At 35.8% G+C, this 16,486-nt stretch overlaps 1 protein-coding gene across 4 annotated transcripts in view; it reads right to left on the bottom strand.

Annotated features, from left to right (window-relative positions):
• Nucleotides 1-16,486, bottom strand: part of LOC122533372 (elongation of very long chain fatty acids protein AAEL008004) — a 54,321-nt gene that overhangs the window by 9,000 nt on the left and 28,835 nt on the right. For all 4 annotated transcript variants that reach the window (XM_043663006.1, XM_043663005.1, XM_043663008.1 and 1 more), the window contains exon 2: nt 1,474-1,631. In XM_043663006.1, coding sequence (XP_043518941.1) covers nt 1,474-1,531 — 58 coding nt within the window. In that variant the 5' untranslated portion in view covers nt 1,532-1,631. The remainder of the gene's footprint in view (nt 1-1,473; nt 1,632-16,486) is intronic.

The following is a 16,486-nucleotide window of genomic DNA, read 5'->3' as shown; positions in this document are numbered from 1 at the left end:
TTATTGGGAACTCAGTATTAATGTTATCTTTCTCATTTGTATAAAATTGTATGCTGTCATTCGCGTCACACACAGAAATTAACATTACCATGTAGTTTTCGTGGCATTTAAAATTTTGTGCATTATTCGTAACGACCTTGCGTTTCGTTGCAAATTACACTGCATCTTCAATGAACGTTACTTTAAAGAGTAGTAAAACCCTTAAGAAGTTCGTGCAATCGGTTTTCCATCTCAGTTTTACTTCAACCATCGTATTTGTAATAAATTTTAACGATTGAACAGTTACATATATACTGCATCTCTTTGGCTCTTCACTTTCCTACTTTCACTTTGGCAAAAGTATGTTTTATGCAATTAAAAATATAAGAGAAATATTTGATAGAAATTTCATCGTTTAGGGCTTGATATTATCATTTGCCATGATTTCTCCTTTTCCCTTTTCTTTTAAATGAAACGAAATACTTCGCTGCGACGTGACCTGAAACGCTGTTGCAACATCTTTGTCAACCGTAGCAATTATGCTTTTAAACACGAAGCGCTCGATGAAAAAAAGGAAAGAGTGAAAGAAGAATCGCCAAGAAACGAGATTTCGACTAAAATCTCTTTTCAATAAGATCGTCGTGTCCAGAATCGAAAAAAAGAAAAGAAAAAATCGAACTTTTAGTAGGAACACTCCGCGTTCCATCGAAATTCACTTCGGCAGGCACTGGCCACGAATTTCGATTAGCCGCAAACGAACGCCGGCTTAGACCAAGGTGAAAAGCGAAACGAAAGCAGAAAGACGAGAATCGGACGGAGGGAGAGGGCTCGGCCTTTCCTGTTCCTGCTTTTAATCAAATCGTTTCCAGTCACCGGCCCGGCGATCGTCCCTGAGATGTTTCTCAATGTTTAAGCACCGTTCACAAGGAATTCTCCTCGAAACGACGAGAAGAATCCAGAAGACCCGCATGTATGTGCATGTATATTCGTTGAAATACTCACCTGCATTTCAACAGTTTCTGTCTGGAACAGATACTGAGTGAAGAAGGCGGGAAAGAAGGCGGTAAAATGGCTTGGGCGAATAGAAAGGAGAAAGAAAGATAAAGAGAGACAAGGGGAAGAGTGAAGAAGAGATAAGACAGGACTCTAAAAAGAGAAGAGCAACAAATAGCATAGTTAAGGTAATAGATATAAGTATAGGATAAAGCAAATAGGATACAAATGTTATGTCAAATATTATAATATTAAATATTATAATATTAATATTTATAATATTTAATATTTATAAATATTATAATATTAAATATTATAATATTTAAATATTATAAAGCAAATAGGATACAAATGTTATGTTAAATATTATAATATGTGTAATATCCCCTACTTTTACATATTATAATATTATAATATGTAAAAGTAGGGGATAAGTGCAATGTAAAATCAAAGTCAATTTCAAGGCCAGGAAGGCTGAAATAAAAATATACTACTACTCACCTGCATTTTTGTCAAGTATCTCATGTAGCCGGTCTACGTACTGCATTACAATCGACATTTTGCTCGCTTATTCGAGAGAACTTTCTGGCAACGTATATCCTCCTGCTGAGGTTCAAATCAAGGGCGCGGATATATTTCACAACTCGATCCACTGGTTTCTGAAACAATCAGAGAACGAAAGGGTCATTGTCGTCGGGGGAAGAAGGTCAATTTCGAGAATCGAATTGAAACAACGGAACGGCCTTCGGTATTTCTTTTTTTTTCCTTCGTTCGTAAAAAAAATACTCGAGGCGAGGAAAATAAGAGCGTGCAGGAAGTGCATTTCCTCTTCGGGCACGCGCGCGCGAACGACCTTTGCGGTTATTATTTATTTATTTCTTTTCGACGAAAGGAATAAATCGTTCATTTCCCGTGTTTTGGTAACTTGGCCGCCGTATTTATTATCGTTTCAAAAACCGACGGCGCGTTCGCGCTGAGATTCGAGGCGAGAAAGAAAGAAGAGAAAATTGCCGTCAAGGAGAATTTGAACGAGACTATGCGCGAATTCAACGCAATTCGAGCGAGGTTCTTTTGTTCCACGCGTGAACGAGGACGCGTGGTTACTTAACGTCCACCAACGTACAGATTGATCGGCCGGTTACATAAAATGTCGTCGATTTGTGTCATGATTTTCGGCGTCGTCGTTGAATTAGAAGCGATTTCGCGCGGTTCCTCGCCCGATCCGAAATTCACCGCGTACGCACGCCCGGTTACGAAAGTGAGGCCCACATAATTTCTGTTATGGATTACACGATCGTAGCACAGTCTCGCGCAATTCATGGGACGACCATGAATCGTCCACGGCCTTGAACCACTCTATGTTCACCATGGCTTCGCCCACTATGCTCTCGATCGGCCCAATTTCACTGGCGATCGTAGCCAAAATTTTCCCGATCAATTGTCCAACTGTGTTCGTGTATAAGAAATCTGATCTGGTTTTTTTTAAAAATTTCCACGGAATATCGTCGTAACTTAAATTTCGACTGTTGCTATGGAGTTTATGACAGAGGGCAGACTGTTTGGCGATATTTTATTAACAATGGAATTGGACTGTAACATTGTACGATTCCATTAAAAAAAAATGATGCTGATTATATAAGATGTATACTTCTTGATCTGTCGATATTTAAGAGTTAAAACGACAAATAAAATTGCAGCGATTCTCGATGAAATAACTCAAAGAGTTATAGAATATGAAGTAGACTTTCAGACGTAGAAGTTGTTTAAAAAAGAAAAGAGAAAAGAAATTATTGTTATTTATTCCAGTAGGATGACATTTCGAAAGCGCTGAAAAATAAAATGGCGCCGTGACAGGTTGCAAATGTCCACAGATTCCTATAAAGTATTATCCTGATTCAACGCAAATCGAAGAGATCAAAAAAATCGTCGAGAATGCGAGAATGAAAGTCGGAGAGAGAGAGAGAGAGAGAGAGAGAGAGAGAGAGAGAGAGAATAATATTCTTCTTATTTAACCTTTTCGCGGGCATTCGAAAGTTTTCAATTATACTTTGAAATTAACAACAATTGTTGCATTATTGCGCGAATATTCATTATCGTGGAGTTCATCATTCATTATCATTCATTATCATGGAGTTAATCGTTGGTGTAATCTCTGCTGAAAAAACCAAACTTGTCGTCATAATCATTTCTGATTCGAGCGAGAAATCGAGAGAACAACAATTAGTACAATATCCGCCGCGAAGTGTTAACAAGACCTCGTTTCTGAGAAAATTTGTCGAGTATATTTGAATCTAATTATTCCCAGATTAGACGGAGATGGGTGTAAAATTTCGAACAGAGGTTTCCTGATTTGAGACACGGGTTTTCAAGAAAATAGACTTTGATGTTTAATTAGGAATTAGCTTGGCACACGAGTGTTTGATAAAAAATTTTCAAACCGAATTTTCTCGGAAACGGAACACCTTACGAGGAAACTTTATTCTTCGTGTTTGACTTATTTTCACACGATCGTCGAACAACATCTCATCGATTATTCGTTCTTGCCAAGTCCAGAATTAATCGACTTCGCACATGACAAATTGTCAAGCTAGATTCCCTTCGAAAACGATGCTTTAAATTTTATTCTCTCTTGTTCTTATTATCTTCGCCGGTTACACGACATCCTGTAAGGTGTATATGGAACACCTTTCACTTTTAAACAACGTATGCATGCTATCTTTACAGACAGAATTTGGTCAGATCATCGAGTTTCAGTTCTCTGAACGAAGCACTCTTTTTGAAGCTGGTCCTCCATAACGCCACGTAACTCTGAGATCACATTTTTTCGATCCTAATTTTATTTTTAGCTACAATGGTGGTGAAAGTATCTTGTTCTGTTGCCTTTCTCTCGTAACCGAGCGGATTATTGTGTCGCTTGATTGTCAACTTTATTTACACATTAGAGAAATCAATCACAGTTTATCTCACGCTAGGGAGAATAAAATTTTTGAAATAAAATTCTCCCTTTGGGAATAAAAAATTTTTGAAAAATGTTACTCTGTGCCGGGAAGTGATTACATCGGCCTTAAACACTTAGGCGTTAACAGTTGTTAATTTTCATTTATCATAATTGTAAAAGGTTTTCAGCTACCTTATCCTTTTTTCATCCTAATAGCAATAACAATTGGATTGTTTCATACTTGTTAGAGTTTTTATGGACACGAGCAGCTAAATCATGCAAGAAACATTCATCAGTGTTTTTCTCCTCAATCTATGTAGCGTGTATCAGTGAACCGACAAGTTGAAAAAAATTTAATAACAAGCGTGTAAGAATCACGATTGTTGCAATTAGTAGAAACGATGTATTTTTTTTAATTATTAATTAAATGAATTTTTTTTAAATTTTAATTTTAACATACTACTGTAAAAATACTAATTTAATTTTAAATTTAAATTTTAATATAATACTGTAATTGCATCGGACTAAGAATCGAGTCGTCCTTCGCCGTTTCACAAGCTGGACAAACTTTTCTATCGAGTTCGTCTCTTCGCAGAGGGTTTCAAAAACGAAACGATTTTCACGAGCGAGCACGTACAATACATGAACAATGAGCGACGCGCAATAAGAACGTTCGTTAATTCATCGAAACGACTGTCCAGTGGCGGACGATTTGGAGGACACGGAAGAGGAGCGCGAGGAGGCGAGAAGGCGTAATTGTTTGTTCGTATGCCGTACGAATGCTAAGGATGATTAATCACGACCCTGAAAATCCAACTGGCCTACCTGACGATACTACGCTACTACGGTTCGCCCCCAACGCCTCCTGACAGTTTGGTAACCCGTTGAATTTCGCTTTCAATGCGTCTCGGCCGACGAGAGAATTCTCGCCAAGGCCAATCGAGAACGGGCTTGAATGGATGTCGTCATTTATCATCGGCCAGCCGGTCACCGATTTGTACACGGATGCGGAGTCTGCGAGTCTATTTCCGCCCTGCATCTTCCGTCTTTCTTCCCTCTCTCGCCGAACGAGAGGAAAAATACCAGAGAGGATCAAGATCTGCCTCGATGGTTTGGTGTCACGTCATGTCAGGCAATCTTGTAATCGACAAATATTGACCGCCAGCCAGGTGTTGGCGGATCATCTCCCGGACAAAGTCCTATTAGAAGTTTTCTTGCTCAAACGTCTCTCTCTCGTCGTCGATTTGCTCAAGTTGATCTTTAGTTGCTACATCGCCGGTTAGCGAGGCGTGGGACAAAGGTTTCGCACGATGCAAACGAGGCAATCATCGTTTGCGGGATAAGTTGTTAATCAATAGTGGAAGCGAAATTTATGTGAATTCACGCGACGACCAAGTGACTTGTAAAGTGACTTGTATCCTTGCGAAATATATAATCCTCGATTATTTTATTGTTTACTAAGTTTTAAATTAATAGTAACGGATGACCGTAGCAATTTGTTTTACGTTCTGCCTGATGGAGATCATTCGCTTCAGTTATTGTCATTCGTTTGTAATTTAATTATTATTTTTACTATTAATTTAATATTAATTATTTTTAATATTAATATAATATTAATTACTTTTAATATTAATTTAGTTGTAATCATTTGTATGTAATTTAATTACATATACATATAATCTAAAATACATAATAAATAGATTCTTAAACATTACTATAAAAAATATATAGTAATATATAGTAATATTTAAGAATAGAGATCATTCACTTCAGTTGTTATCATTCGTTTGTAATTTAATTATTATTTTTAATATTAATCTAATATTAATTATTTTTAATATTAATTTAGTTGTAATCATTCGTTTGTAATTTAATTACATATACATATAATCTAAAATATATAATAAATAGATTCTTAAACTTTACTATAAAAAATATATAATAATATTACTATAAAAAATATATAGTAATATTTAAGAATGGTGATCATTCACTTCAGTTGTTATCATTCGTTTGTAATTTAATTATTATTTTTAATATTAATTATTAATAATTTTTAATATTTAATAATTTAATATTAATTATTTTTAATACTAATTTAATATTAATTATTTTGAATATTAATCTAATATTAATTATTTTTAATATTAATCTAATATTAATTATTTTTAATATTAATCTAAAATTAATTATTTTTGATATTAATTTAGTTATTATCATTCGTTTGTAATTTAATTACATATACATATAATCTAAAATACATGATAAATAGATTCTTAAACTTTACTATAAAAAATATATAGTAATATTTAAGAATGGTGATCATTCATTTCAGTTGTTATCATTCGTTTGTAATTAATTTATTATTTTTAATATTAATTTAATATTAATTTAATATTAATTATTTTTAATATTAATTTAATATTAATTATTTTTAATATTAATCTAAAATTAATTATTTTTGATATTAATTTAGTTATTATCATTTGTTTGTAATTTAATTACATATACATATAATCTAAAATACATGATAAATAGATTCTTACTTTACTATAAAAAATATATAGTAATATTTAAGAATGATAATATTTAAGATGATCATTCACTTCAGTTGTTATCATTCGTTTGTAATTTATTTATTATTTTTAATATTAATCTAATATTAATTATTTTTGATATTAATTTAGTTATTATCATTCGTTTGTAATTTAATTACATATAATCTAAAAAAAATACATAACAAATAGATTCTTAAACATTACTACAAAAAATATATAGCAATATTTAAAAATATTCTATCAATGTGAATTAAACAATACGCATATACTTATGCATTGTGCAAAGTTTCCTTGTTAATCCAAGAATGTGCGGGCCCGGCGCTGGTTAGGCCACGCCGAAGCGCGGGTACGCAACGTGTTTTAATAGAATCAAAAAACTCGTGTGTAAGGACAAGGCTCGTCGAGTTGCAGCGCCAAGTTGGATGAAGTTCTACGTCGGCTCCGCTTCTGGATTTTTCGCGATCGTCCCGTTCGCTTGCAGAACGCAAAAGCAAGCTCGAAAACGCGTCGAGCAAGCGAAATACCTCGCGAATAATATTGCGAAAGCTGTATACATTATAATGGGCCGGGCACAGGAAACGGGTCAGCGAGAACTCGCGGTGGATCGTCTGGTGGCACTCACCGGCGACTCACCACGGTGTGGTTCGGTGGCACACACGCCGTGTCTCTGTCGAGCATCGGTTACGCAAGGAATATCGCTTGCTCGTGCCTGCGCTCGATGCTGTGTGTCCCGACACTGGAATCGTCATTAACGATGGGATGAACAAACCACTGACCTCAATATCCGCGCCGGCTAGATGTTTCGTTTCACTGGCAACAACCGCAACAAGCAGCGATGTACTGTTGTAAATTAATGCACGCGGTGGCTCGATCGCGATTTACGGTGTAGGTGAGACGAAAAGATCGACTTTTTTCTTTTTTTTTTTGAGAAGAGGAGTGTTATATCACCTTGAAAACACACTGCTGGGCCAGCTCTGAATATCCTGTTCTTTCGTATTTATAAAATTGGATTAATCTCAGTCCAGAGAAGGTGACAAACTTGCTCGTTTGTCTTCGTGATTGGACTGATACTGTTAGAAAATTCTGCAGATTGGGCAATTACATTTCTGGATTGATCGTCAATTGAAAAGAATTAATTTCTTCGAATTCTGACTTTGGTGTCTACGTTACGATCGTTTCAATTGTCGCGACGAAGACCAGTTTTCTTAATTGTACACGCGGATCGTAGCAAATGGATTACACCTGTTAACCAAGACTGTTTAATTTATAAAAAGCAGAACGAACTTATAGGACGACCATTTTATTGCGATTAAATGTGCAACAATCTGAATCACGAGCATGCAAATTTATCCTAGATTGACGCGTTATTATCGACAGAAGTCGAGCAGAAGAGCTCGTAAAATATTTTATTCCACGTCTGCAAAGACGAACGATTTACTTTGGTGGCAAATCGCAAACTTACGAGGCAAGTAGGCACCAGGTCAGATTTTTTTCGACAGTATCGTGGAATCGTGTTTGCACGAATGATCAATAGACACACTGTGACACGGTTACGAACTAATTGCACCACACCACACGTGACCCGTCGTACTAGACTGTTAATTACCGAAGGAAGGTGTTGGATCCGCGTCAAGGTTGAAAATTGCAGGTAAGCCAAAGATGGTGAGAGAGAAAGAGAGACGTATGAAATTGAAACGTTCACGCGACACCAGCTCGACACAATCTCGGTTTATTTCTAGGGAGGGGGAGGGAATTTTTGCGACGTGCCCACGTCGATCGTGCAACAGGTTTCCGCGAATCATTCGCGGGTGATTCGATGATTATAATTGAGGATAATTATATTAAAGTCAACAATAAAAGTCTTACAACAATATTATTCCTCTCTGTACAGTCTTCTTGCTTGAAATGTATTTTTCTTACTAACTTATTAATCCACTTATTAACACACACACACACACCGAGTGAACTAAACTATTTTCTATAAATTTCAACCTCGATCTTCGAATTTCAATCGAAATGATCCGCCATTGTCACTGATCGTAACGGAAAGAAGGAAACCTAGCGTAAACGTAACCTAAGCTTGTTAAAACACGATAACAACAAGTGATGGATGATTTGTGCAAGTTTTAAGAAAAAAATATTGTTATATTACGGGCTCATGCTGCAGATAAAATGGGTGTTGTCACGGTACAATTATTTCTTAATAATATTGGCATTGATCGGAAGATCTGTTACCATGAAAGACACATGCTATTAAAAAATAAGATTCTTACGAAACAGCTGATTGAACAGTCTGACTAAAACATGAAATTTCTATCGGAGGAAATTTCAATCGGTATCGATAAGTATCAGAATAAATTAATCGAGCTTTTAATTTATATAGTTTGCGAAAAATTATTTAAATCTTTGAATATATACACTTATACCATATTACAAATCACAAATCTGACCATTTTCCACTTTTCCGCCGATCGTTTTTTGGATCTTGGACATATAATTTAATCTCTTTGTCGCGTGATTTTGTCGAATTTCTCTTAAACGTTCGACTGACGTAGATTTTTGCACTATCTTCCGTGACGATAGATCTTTGAACTAGTAACGAACCAATTTCAGCAACAACAATTGAAAAATAAATGGAGCCACCGCATCGTTATCGTGCTTTCTATCTAAATTTCGGCAGGACACGTATTCTTCCCGATTTCATTCTCTCCCGAGAATAAACCTCTCTTTCATTATTCGCTACTTTCCACTTGTTACCGACTTCTGAACTTTTTTTTTTTTACCTTATCTGCAATCCCTACTCCTCTATACCAGTTTCGTACCAAGGCAAGACACGTCTACGTAATATCGCTGTTATAAAAGTTTGACGAAGCATAGCAATAAGAACGCCAATGCCGTTCTACAGCACGAATCGATACAGTAGCTCGGTTGTTTGTAATAACGAGGATATCAATCATTCAAGCCGATTATTATCGACGCGAAATGAGATTCTAAATCATTCTCGTTCCCTACCAAGGCAAGAAATGTTACCTGTCATCGACGAGTCATCGACAGCCTAAATTGCTATAGCTTTTTCAACAGAAGTCGAAATCTGACATTTTATCCTGAAGCGTGAAACTTTTCCTCTCATCTCTGCATCACACTTTTTGCAGAAACAAATTTTTTTCTATCTGCAATCACCCTCTTCACGTCACGAAACAATTCTTTCCCCCCTAATCTTTTCAAATCCATTTGCTTTTAACATAATTTCTAAAGCTCAAGCTCATTCCTTTGTTTTAAATCCAGCGCCGCGCCCTTGAAGATCGAAAGATCTACTTCACGATGATCCCATGAAATTTGTTGCGCGATCTTCTCCGAGCTGGTAAAAGATAACTTTACATCGACGACATTTTGGAGCCACTGTAGTTTCTTCTTACGAGAATTCTTTTGGGAAAATTTTTGCGCGCGCCTGGTGACACGATCCCAGCAGATAATTTCATAACACGAAACTGTCGATAATTCCGTTGCGTTACGAGATTAGAGGCAAGTGACGAAAGCGTCGCGAAGCGTTGGAAGCGTCGGAATCACGGGATTCTGACGGGGAACTGAACTGCTGTTTTGATCATGCTAGTGTGTAGCTGGATTTTATAATCATCCTACATGCTTTATCCAATGGTAAACAGAGGCTCATCGCATTTAAGGCGATAAGACTATTTGTGTCACTTGACGAACGTTTCCACCGCCGACTTTCGAGAGAACTCGCGACGATCAGACGAATTCGTGTTACGGCGAGTGCAATCAACGAAAGAAAAAAAAAAAACGATCAACTACGTACTATATGGTGGAATCACTTCCTACTGAAATAAACTCGTAAATTTCAATTTGAAATTAATAAAATTAGTTGTTTCCTTATTAGCTATATCCTGATGTCTTACTAAAAAGAACAGATAAGAAGAAACTTTTTTGGCCCACCTTTTATAACGAAATATTGTATCTTGGATATTTTATATTAGGTAGAAATTAAACATTATAGAAGACACCGTGTACTTTGGATATCCTGTACATTTTTTTTCACATCACGTGCAATTTTCAAAGTTTCCCACACGTGTGTAGAAATGTATGATCTAATTAATTGTCATCAATAATGAGGACAGAATAGTCTACGAAAGAAGAAGATAAGAGATACGCGATTGATAATAATAAATGGTCCAATGGTACATAAAAGTAATCAAAATTTATACTGAACATCTTTTCTACGACAGGTAATTTACTTCCACGATATTAATTGTTATATAATAACACGATCTAATTATTTCTATTGTTATCTCTTCGTACGGTGTACGATTATGATCCTTAATTCAATTATTGCCGCCACTGTATGAACAATTTTACACGACGACTAAAATGATACTTCAATTATTCGTTCGTTTAATTCATCCGATATTCCATTTCTTTCTTAGTAATTTCTACCTTTATTAGAAGCTCTTGTTTTATTGTTTCACGACTGGAGAACTGATGAAATGTCGTGCGTGTAGGCCCTTTTCATAAATCACAAATCACTCACGTTCAGTATTCTGACGATTAATCGAATCGAGATTCAACTTATGTCCTTTAAAATGCAAGATAACGCCTCGACATCTTCAACGCGTGATATTCCAAGTACATAAAGTTTCATTGCTTCGGGTGATAGCGAAGGTAAGTATGTATTGGTAAAAGATTCTACGATAACGAATACACGTGATATCTTTATTTAGTCAGAACCGTCTATTTGCGCGCCGAGAGATACAAGTAAGAAACATAACCGAACACATAACGATGAAAAATTGTCGATATTTTAAACTGTTATAACTTGGAAAAAAAAGGAAAACACGCAAGAATCTACTTGATCTATTATATTATATTATAATATATTATATTATATTATATTATATTATATTATATTATATTATATTATATTATATTATATTATATTATATTATATTCTACTTTGGCTGATCAAAGTTCGTTTTTCCCAAAGATATTTTTACATCGTGTAACAAGGTGAAAAGTAAGAGTGCTTTTATTCTCGAAAATTGTAAAAATTCGAACATCTTGTAAAAACGTTGAGAAATCTTTCTCGCAACGTGATTCGCCATGATTTTGAAAATTGAGATTTTCTCTTTAACAACGATCTCCTTAAAAAACTTGTACGATTTTTCTCTCTCTTTTGCGATTTTACTGAACTTTGAACATTAAGTTTTAGATTATGAAATGCTGGGATTTTCTTCTTGTTTAACTCTGAAACCAAAGTTCAATAAAGAATGATGAAAGAAAAAAAAAGAAAAAATTGTACAGCAAGTTTTAAGAGACTGTTGAAAATGGGAAATTTTTAATCTTTCAAGACTGTGATGGATTTAGACGAAAATAAAATTCTTCGCTGTTCACGTGTGAATTTTTATAATTTCTTTTTTTAAAGAAAAGAACACTTTTCCATTTTGCTACACAACAATTAGTGAAAACAGAAGGTTTACATTTTAAAATGAGACTAAAATTGTTAGTTGATCGTCTTTTTAACAAAGTCATAACAGTTTAGAGTATTGACAATTTCTCATTCGAATTGATTATGGTGCAAAATTTATATCTGCCACAATAACGTTGGTAACAAGATCATAAAATTTTTTTTTTTAATTGCCCTGCAAAACGGTACATATTTTGCTCAACACTCGATGAAACGTTATTAATGTTAAAATTTCACGTGCCTGTTCATCCAGTTTTGCTCGTCACTGTATCTAACAAATATAATTGTTGCTGTTCACTAGTGGCAGAGGAATTTAAGGATTTCAGGGAAGCCTGGAAGGAAGAGAGCGAAGTGGAACATCAGTTGGTTTGTACGTTGTGAACGATGCTCCTTACCAAATACCCGCGATTTCAACACCGCTATGCGAGAAATCTATAATTGGCGTTATACAATACCGCAAGTTAATAACATGGAACCAACCGCGTAGTGGCAATATACAATTTAACGTCAGATCGGGCGTACCACCGCGTGGAAAGTAAATTCTCGAAGGAAATTTTAATCAAGTTTGCGGCGAACGACGAAACGAGGCGTTACCCATATATCGCGATCAACTCGAGCCGTTTTCTCTTGAACTTTGATTTTCGACAAACACGCCGCCCTAATTTCGCCCTATCGTTCGTATACGGCTGCAACTGACGAAAAGGAAACCTATTAATTACAAACCGCGTATATTTAATTAGCTACGAACTGGAGGAAACTCGCAATCAAAATATCAGGCTTCACCACTGTCACTGTTAGTTCATATTCGCGTGATTCTGTTGCGCGGGCAATAAATTCGGTGAAAGTGGCTCGACGATTTCTGCAAATCGGCAGGATTAACTACCAATACGTGGTCGGTATGATCGATTTACAATTTTTGGTAAAAATTTTGTAAAAAGATTATACATTTGGAGATTCGTCTTTTTGCTTTTATTATATCTCTGGATGGACGGAGATTTTTTTTCAATCAATCGATCAAACTTTGAAAATAAAGAGATCAAGCCGAGAAATCCTTCGAGAAACGACTCGTTCGAGATCAGGTTCTCAACGAACGTTGTCCCCAAAGTCACAATAATACACAAATAACGTGTACGCGACTCTAGCAAGCAATTCATTATTGCTCAAGCCTGTTACGAGTGATTAAAGCCGAGTGTTGCAATGGGAAAGGTTCGGCCCGAATTAAATTGGACTCCGCCATCGGCCGGCAGGCAACGAAAAGCAAGATGGATGTTTAGTTTGATAGGATTCCGGTTTAACCGGTTTCTAACGGCCGGCGATATCTGCGATCCGTGAAACCCGGTCAACGCATAATCGGCAACGCGCGCGGATCGTCGAAATTCGCGAAACCCGGCTGAATTCGTGGGGGCCGAGCTTTGGAATAGTTCGAGGTCTCTGAACCAGCACTGGAACACGTCCAATCCGTGGCAGAGCCGCGAATCGTGAAAGTGGTTTTCGCGCGCGCGTGCCTATCCTCGATACGCGTCGCGATTCGCGATGCCGATTTGAGCAAGATCGAAATTTCATTTCAATTTTCTTTTTTTTTTCTCTCTCTCCCATTCGGTCGCTTTTCAGTTCCACAATCGGCGAATCGGTGTTTTTGACGAGTTACTGTCGTTCGTAACGAACGACCGGAAGCAAAACGTGTGTGTAAGTATAGAGTGTCTCTTAGAGGTGTGTAGTTGGTTTTTTGTCATTCGGACGGAGGATCCAGTCGTTTGTCAGTATCAAATATTTTTTGAATCGTTACGTGTTATTTTCGTGTGTATTTTATATTATTTTTTATATTATATATAAAAATATATATATATTTATATTTATATTTTATATATAATATATTTATATTTATATTTTATATATAATATATTTATATTTATATTTTACATATAATATAATTATATTTATATTTATATTTTATATATAATATAATTATATTTATATTTATATTTTATATATAATATATTTATATTTATATATATATTATTATTAAATATATATATATATTTTATTATTTTTTATATTATTGTGTGTATTTTTACTGCATAAAAACCTCCACGAGGATCTGTGGATCACTTCGAGTATGTGCACACGATAAAAAATTCGACTCGTATCTTAGGATTCTCGATATTGATTAAGTCTGAGCCTTCAAAGTGACAGATATTGAAAATTTGGTGAGTATCTCATCACACGTATGATACTTTCCAGATTTTCTTTAAATGTTACATCGTGTTTGGGATGAAACAATAGAAATGCTTAGAAAACACCGAATATCTATCAGCTCTCAAGACTTTCGAGAATTTCAAGACTGAAGACTGATCAAATCTCCAAGAGTTTTAAGGTAATTAAAAGGATTTGAATCGTCACTAATTGCAATTATATCGTCGTACCGATATAATGTTCAACGAGGCTTCGACCAAAGCTTGTCACTGTTGAAAGAATGAGATTGAAGATAGTTGCAATTCGATTTCCTGACACGGGGAAATCGAAACAGCGCGTCGAGAATCTTACCGTGCTCGAGTCTGTCTCTGGTAGCTTGGACAACAATTCATTCGGTGCCGCGAGATTTCACAGCTGTTTCAAGCATGTCACGTGAAAGTGACCGCGTCAGGCATCAATTTCTGTCTCGTGACAAGCCTATATTTAGGACAAACGGAATTCCATCATCGTGGATAATAATTTCATGTGTATCGACGTGTTTTGCAACGGGGGAAAACGCGGCATGATTTAAACGATTTTGCCTCGTTGATCTTATTGGACTACACACACACATACACGCGAGCTGTGGAATATAATTTTGTTCGTTTTTGTGAATGAATTTTCAGATTCGTATACTATTAATATAAATGCAACGGCAAGATTTTGTGTCGCAGTACCAACGAGATTTCAAAATGTTTCGCGTAACAAATATGTCTGTACGAGATTCGAATATTTTTCTCCTTTTTTTGTGAGCCACTGTGTCTTAACTTTTTTGCTTGTATAAAAGTTGTACGAATTGGTAAATCACTCGAGGAAACTAGATTGTTAGAGATTACTGACGGTGCATTATTTTCAGACATTTAAACGATTTTTTTGTAAAACACTTGCGTTCTTTACTAGATATCCAAGTTTGGTTTCTCCGATTCTATATTTTACTCGTACTCGATATTAATCCTTTGCCTTCGATAAACTTTTCTTGTATCATCTACCAGCAATTTTATCTACGAAGCATCGTCGCTTCAAATAAAGTGGCATGGCATTGGAAATAATCGTTCAGATGGTATTTAACGTGAAATTTTATTGATTTAAATTTAAAGCAATCATCAACGTGCATTGCAACGGGTTTGCTAGAACAATAATATACAAGAGTTAATGATACACAGATTTAATCTCTGGGAAAAAATAATATCCTTCGCCATCTTTTAGAGAAGCAATAAAAAGTCTAGTTCATGTGAATTATTCCAGTGAATGTTAATTGACTTGGTACTGTCTTCCGAAATACGTTTGTTCTTCTTACATCTTGTTATATTACAGCTTTCACTCTAGGCGTTTGTTCAGATATTATACAATTATACATACACATACGCTCGTTATAATTATCAGCAAATTATAAAAAGAGGAAGACCTTAGCTGCTGGCCAGATGTCCCCTGAGAAGTGCAAAGGATTCAAACAAAAATCTACGGCTTCAATTTCGTCAAACACGACAGTTTTACTCTCTTCTCTACCTAGACTCTCTCATTATCTTCGATTTATTTTTCTCACGAAGAAAACCGTTCGATTCGTTGGTAGCACGATTGCTGGAACATTCTGCAGGAGCATTCGGTCAAACGAAAGTGCAAGTGTAACTATTATAAAGCCATAACGCAACCCGTGACCGGTGGTTCTTCAGGCACTTGCGCTGGCAACTGATTGCGGACCATAACGAGTGACCGAACAACGTATACAATAACTCGTCGCTTTCCTTTTGAACTAGTCGGTGTATCGCTGGATATAAATTATCGGGAAGTAATAAATTTATTAATCGTTTTACTCAAATAGACTTAAAATTGAGAAAAACATTACAATTTTGGAACAAGAAATTCTATTATTGAGGCACGTCATTTCCGGCGCAAGAAGGTTAAAAACCACCCTCTTTCGAAATCTCCGATTCCAAAATAAAATGCCCACGTTTAACCACTTTGCTCTGGCAACTGATTGCGGACCATAACGAGTGACCGAACAACGTATACATTAATTCGTCGCTTTCCTTTTGAACTCGTCGATATATTGCTGGATAGAAATTATCGGGAAGCAATAAATTTATCACTTGTTTTGCCGATTTCGTTTTACTCAAACTATAATTAAAACTGAGAATGTTATTACAATTTTGGAGCAAAAAAATTCTCGACGTGCGTGGCAAGAAGGTTAAAAACCACCCTCTTTCGAAATCTCCGATTCCAAAATAAAATGCCCACGTTTAACCACTTTGCTCTGGCAACTGATTGCGGACCAGAACGAGTGACTGAACAACGTATACAACAACTCGTCGC

This window comes from Frieseomelitta varia, unplaced genomic scaffold (assembly GCF_011392965.1).
Source record: "Frieseomelitta varia isolate USP_RPSP 00005682 unplaced genomic scaffold, Fvar_1.2 scaffold_522, whole genome shotgun sequence".
In the NCBI taxonomy this organism is placed as follows: Eukaryota; Metazoa; Arthropoda; class Insecta; order Hymenoptera; family Apidae; genus Frieseomelitta; species Frieseomelitta varia.
Note: the sequence above shows the minus strand (reverse complement) of the source record. Positions and strands in the feature narration are given on the sequence as shown.